Raw genomic sequence first — 6158 nt, 5'->3', positions numbered from 1 at the left:
AATAAACAATAAATAAAAAAAGAGTTTACCTTATTTCTTTTGGTAAAGGTTATAATATTCAATTTTGTGGGTTGTGTGCATTATATTAATGCAGTGGTTGGGAGATCAATGAACGAGTTCCTTGAAATGATCCCCTATGGTAGATGTGTACTGTTAGGGAATACACGAGAACAAATAATTTGACCATTAGTGACAATAACCTTTGTCATAGATAAAGACATTATAGATGGAAGCAAATAGCTACAAGTATTCAAGGAAATGTAAGACATTATGACAGCCGTTTTGCCACATAAAACTACGGAGTGCGTAGGAGTATTCTTGGGGTTTGATACAAATACATATTATGATTACATAAGGTACACATATGTGAGCTACTTATAGTAAGAGCATTTGGTTTTGCAAGTGTAATTCATCTAAGGGGAACACGAATAATTGGACGCACAAATAGGTTGACCTTTCTTCGAGCAGTGACTCCGAACTCCTCTGTCATGTCTACTTCACCTGGTTCAACTCCGAGAGGCAGCTCCCAGTTAAAATGGTAAAGAAGGCTAGCCAAAGCAATCTCAAGGTTTGCATACGCAAATTCAATCCCAGGGCAAATCCGCCGCCCAACACCGAAAGGAGTGAACTCGAAGTCCATGCCTCTCAAGTCGGGAACACCCTCGCCTTCGAACCTCTCTGGCATGAACTTGTCCGGCTCATCCCAATACTTGGGGTCCCTACAGATTGCCCATGTGTTGGTAAGCACAATCATTCCTCGTGTTACATCATATCCTTGAATCTTGCAGTCTCCCACACACACTCTAGCCAAGAGCGTGGCAGGAGGGTGTAGTCGCAAGGTCTCTTTAATAACTGCCCTGAGGTATTGCATGCTCTTTAGTGCGACCTCTTGTACTATAGCCTGTCCTGCGAGAGCACAATCTACCTCAGACTGCACGCGCCGCATCACCCTTGGGTTGGCCATTAGTTCAGCCATCGCCCATTGTAGAGTAGTAGCTGTGGTGTCAAGTGCTGCACCAAAGACTTCCTGTTGGGAGGGATACAAGGAAGTAATATCAATCAAAATCAAAAGGCTGTAAAACTATTAGTAGTAGAGAGGAGGATATAATATATACGACTTATAAATTATAATAAGATAGCACAAGTTGTTTCTTAGATGGCTATAACCAGGCCTAAATATAAGGGTGTGGCTAGCTCTTGTATTAGTCGACTGGGATTTAATCAAGTCTTAGTCAAATGATATGCATGCATGTAAGAAAGAAAAAACTTAAAACTAAAAAGAAAAAAAACTGCACGGATCTAAATGCAAATCTCATGATTATAGTATCGACTAAGACAAAAGAAAGATTTAGAAAGATTGTAAATATAAAGCCTTACTATGAGGAGTGTCCTTATGACTCCGTGGGTCAGGGAAACTGGCGTATTGGCATCTTTTTGGATCCTGAGTAACGCATGGACCATGTCCTGCTCGTGCTCGTCATCTCCATCTCTGGCTGCCCTCCTCTCCTCGTGACTCTTGAGGATGCTGTCCATAACGTTCAACACCTCCTCACGCTGCCGCTCCGCCTTGCCGCGGCGGCGGCGCACGAGTCGAACTAGCCACGACGAAGGGAAGAGGTCTCGAAGATCAAAAATCGATGACAGGTCCACTCCTTGCTTGACGATCCTCAGAATCGTGGCCCTATCGGGCAGCCTGTCCCCAAAGATGGCACGCACTACCGAGTCTGTCACGAACTCTTCCAGCCGCTGGCCGATGTCGACGAGTCGACCGTCGGACGTCGCCTCAGCCTGAAGCGACGAGAGCAGGCGCGCCGCCTCCTCCTCGCGGATCCGTCGGAACGCCTCGACGCGCCGCGCGCTGAGCAGCTCCGTCACCAGGATCCGGCGGAGAAGCCGCCAGTGGTCGCCGTAGGGCGCGAAGACGATCCCCTGGCCGTGCCTCGAGTGCTCGTCGATGCCCGGGCTGCTTAGCCGCGTCGAGAAGGCGGCCTCGTTACCCTTGTAGATCTCCCTCGCGGCCTCGGCGGAGGAGACGACGATGGCCTCGCGCTCGCACACGCGGAGCAGCATCAGCGGGCCATGGCGGAGGGAGAGGTCGCGCATGATGTGGTGTGGGAGCCCGCGCAACAGGTGGTGCAGGCTGCCGATGATGGGAAGCTGCCACGGACCGGGAGGCAGCTTCGGGCGGGGACGCCTGGTGGCAGCGGCGGCGGCGGCGCGTAGGACGGCATGGTAGAGGAGAGCTAACAAGATGCATAGGGCCAAGTGGTACGAGTAGTATGGCAGCGTGAAGAGCTCCATGTGCGCCAAAGGGTTACGCGTGCGTATCTACAACAGACTAGCAGACCGAAGCATGTATTTATACTAGTCGTCAACCCGTGCAGTTGCACGAGCTAGTATTATTAATATGCACACATTTTTATAAACATGAGTAGAAACTTTTAATAGCCTAGTCTTTAATTGAGAACACTTCTTTTAACATTCTTCTGTTATATATTACATGAGATAGTTTCTCTTGGTTATTAGTCATGGAAAATCAATTATATGTCGTTTGGCAAGAACTCACCATGTGCACAAACATTGCAGTATAGTGGCTAGTTCTCCTTTGGAGCCTAGTGGCAATCAAAGTTGAGAGTACAACATGCGTGCTCAGATTGGACAATTACTCAAAGGAGCATACCCGCAAAAAATGAAAACCTAATAAACAGAACACTCTTTATGTAGAACATGGAAAATTACTTTGGTGATGTTCTTAAAGTCCAAACCTATGGTTGTAAATATTATGTGTGAAATGAACAAATGAAATAAATCTAAACAAAAAGAAGGCATGGGAAAAATTCATAACCTGCAAATGTCATAGATGCTTTAAGCCCAACTAAATGACGTTAGAATGCTTACCATATGTTGTATCCCTATTTGTGTCAAAAATACTCAAATTCCCTATGTATTAAATAATGTACAGAGCCGCCTCCTCCTCCCAACCCTAGCCGCCCCTCCTCCTCACCCCCTCCCCTCCTCCCTCCCTCGCCGCCGCCTGAGGCAGCCGTCGGGCAAGCCCGGGGCGCCAAGGATGGTAGCGGCGGGGCCTCGGTTGCCCTGCTCATGTGTGCGGAACCCTGGATCTGGAGCAGCGGCTCCATTGGCAAGGCATGGCCGGCTAACAGCCGTGCGGGTGGTGGATCCGGTGTCCCGGCCGCGCGGGCGGCCGGATCCGGTGGTCGTTGGCCGCCGGCAGCAGCTTATGCGGCGGTCGGTGTGCGCGATTTGGCGCGTCCCTTCCTCCCCTGTTCGGCGTGCGGGCCAGCCTGGTCGGGCCGTGCTTCCTCTTGGTCGCCGGTTCTGTACAGGAGGTGCTGTTCGTGGCGGAGATCTGATTCGGGCGAAATCCCTGGCCGGCCATGATCGGCCGCGCTGACGGCAACGCCTCAGGGCATCGTTTCCCTCTTTGGAGGCGTCGGTATGGACTAATCTCCTCACTTCACCTTCCCCTAGGTTTCCCGGGCGAAAGCCCTAACTCTGTTGGGCGGTGGCGACGCTCACGGCGCCGTTCCCTTCTTGAAGGCGTCGCTTTGGTAACCTTGGGGTTGGGTGGCGCTTGTTGGTGGTGGGCGACAGCGGTGGTGCGGCCCTTTCCTAGCATGGATTTATGTCCGTTGCTTGGAGATGGAGTCACGTAGGTGGAGGTCGTCGGCTGGCGTCGTGGTGGCGTCAATGGCGGAGGACCTGCCAATGCTCGCGTAGGTGGAGGTCGTCGTTTGGCGTCGTGGTGGCGTCGATGGTGGAGGACCTGCCAAGGTTGTCACCTCAATCTGCTATGAAGACGGACCAGTGGAAGATGGCGGCGACGACACATGTGAGTGCGTCAGACCGATTTGAGCCCCCGACCCGGCAGATGGCTCGGTCGGGGCCTCCGGTGAGAGGTATGGGTATGTGGCCCAACTTGCACCCCTTCATCATTTGGATAGGAGTAGCGGCAGATGCTGCCAAGATGGCGGATTCAGGCATATTGTTGTTATACCTTGTAAGGTCCTCAAGAATAATCAATAAAATGGCCGTATGCATCTCCCAGATGCAGAGGCCGGGGATCATCCTCCTTTTCGAAAAAAAATTATATAATGTACATTGATATGTACAACAGACACCCCGAAATGAAAATAATGTAATAAAATGATCCATCTATAATATGCTTATTTGGAAGGTTAAACTATGGAAACTAATTAATCCTCTTCGTATTTGGTGCGAAATTTTGACTAAAGAATTAACTGACAATATATTAATGCATGTCACGAAAAATTATATCGTTGGATTTATATTTGAACATTGTTTCTAATTATATTATTTTCTATGACATGCATTACTATTTTCTTAGTTAAATTTAAGGTCAAAATTTGGCACTGAATATGAAAGGGACCAATAAATCAGGACGGAGGTAGTTGATTGCACCTAGCGTTTGTCAACTAAAAGATGGGGGCTAGAGATAAAATAATTGTACTCAAAGACGTAGTTTTCCGACAAAAAGGGATCTGCAACTAATAAAAGCGGTCTGGGAGTTTAGACTAGCCACAGTGGAGAATAACATACACATATCCTTAGACTATGCATGACTGAACGGCCATGCATAACAACCAGCCGCATGCACTGAACTGCCATGCACAAAGCTAGAAGGAGGCGGTTGAACACGACACGGAGCTGCCAGCGGCTCCGAGTGCCAGCGACTCAGACTTGTCCTCAACTAGATTGAAGATGATATTTTTCCTGTCCATAACCTGCTGCAAGCTTTCCCTGTTGTATTGGATTGGATCCCTTGTGCTAACCAAGGGTAGCGTGCCGGCCAACTTCACGACAGGGAAACAAGACAACTTCCCTCTCCGTTTATAATGGCCTTTCGTTCCTCTTGGCTGGCACTGGATAGCAGCCATGCGGAGGTAGGGAACAAAGATCAGCTCCATTGCCGTCTCTTCATTTGTCTCTGATGGAGATGATCTCCATAGACGACATGCTGGCTGTGGCTTAAAAGGCAGGAAGAAGAGAAGCGATGCAGCGTTTCTTTCGCCTGCTCAGTTTTGAAAAAGGAGGTCGACGGTTCTTTTTTTTTTTAGGAAGAGAAAATAATGTGGTTTTGAATATACTGTAGTTTTAATACCACTGTTTTCTCTGATAGCCAAACAACTCTTAGGAATTAAAACTGTGGTATTAATTTTAGAAAACTCTAGTATTCTCTGAATACTTAGAAAAAACTTTGTTACCAGGGCCTCATATTGCATTGGTTGGGACATGTGATGTTACAGTAACTAGCTAAGTTACTCAAACTACCTCTCTCCTCGTTAACTCATTGCCACATAAGCAGATTTACTGAGTTGGACTCGATGTTACTGCTGAACTTACTCCCACCGTGGCCAGTCCTGGTCTCTTTGTCATGATAGGAGCCTTAGATGCAATCAACGTGTACATAACAACACAACGACGGAAGAGCTGCGGCGAGACTAAGCTAGGGTGAGTTGGTCAGACCTAGGGTGGTGCACGAGGATTAGCTATATGGCGAGTACCTGGACCGGGACCGCGCGCTGCCCTTGATATGGGAACCCAGCCTGCAAGGTCAAACCCTCACACATGAGAGGAGGCCGCCGGTAGAGCAGCCCTGGACTGGACAGACCGAATATAAGTGAAAGGCTTCAAGGAATGTACATGCAGAGTTGCAGACCTTGCTCCACCATGGTGCTTCTCTGTTTTTTAGTACGAAAGTTAGTGAGATAACATCAGAGGCAGGAGCCAAATAAATTGGTGGAATTAACCATCATGTGTGGCGCCGAACTTGAGCAATCACCGGCGTTGTGTGTGGCCCGTTATTCCGGCAGATCACTCCAGGAACCAAGCAATCAAGCTTAGGCTAGCGAGGTTTCTTACGTGTGTTCTTATAGGAACCAAGCAAAGGTGCTTAATCCCGTGTACTTTGTCTCGGTGGAAAGCAATTTGCTGAAGCCCGCGTATCCGTACGTCTTCATGGCGGAAGGAACTCTCATCAAAGCGGCATACCATCCGGATGTGCACCAATATAAATTCTACCTCACAAATTAATTGCGTTTAATCCGTCAGTTGAAAAGCAATAACCTGATTGTGAAAGATTGCAATTGAGCTCCAAACACCACTGGATCTCCCCG

At 48.5% G+C, this 6158-nt stretch overlaps 1 protein-coding gene across 1 annotated transcript; it reads right to left on the bottom strand.

The window, feature by feature from the left end:
• Positions 1-409: 409 nt before the first annotated feature.
• On the bottom strand, positions 410-2301 carry LOC123084616 (desmethyl-deoxy-podophyllotoxin synthase). The gene is made up of 2 exons (XM_044506120.1): positions 1378-2301; positions 410-1027 (listed from the first exon to the last, which is right to left on the bottom strand). Exons 1-2 carry the CDS (start codon positions 2299-2301, stop codon positions 410-412), a joined length of 1542 nt encoding a protein of 513 aa, XP_044362055.1.
• Between the last annotated feature and the right edge of the window lie 3857 nt (positions 2302-6158).

This window comes from Triticum aestivum, chromosome 4A, assembly GCF_018294505.1.
Source record: "Triticum aestivum cultivar Chinese Spring chromosome 4A, IWGSC CS RefSeq v2.1, whole genome shotgun sequence".
Lineage (NCBI taxonomy): Eukaryota > Viridiplantae > Streptophyta > Magnoliopsida > Poales > Poaceae > Triticum > Triticum aestivum.
Note: the sequence above shows the minus strand (reverse complement) of the source record. Positions and strands in the feature narration are given on the sequence as shown.

Coding starts and splice junctions, on each gene's coding strand:
- LOC123084616 (XM_044506120.1), bottom strand. CDS start 2,301: ATGGAGCTCTTCACGCTGCCATACTACTCGTACCACTTGGCCCTATGC. Junction 1,028..1,377: donor TCATAAGGACACTCCTCATA/GTAAGGCTTTAT, acceptor CCCTCCCAACAG/GAAGTCTTTGGTGCAGCACT.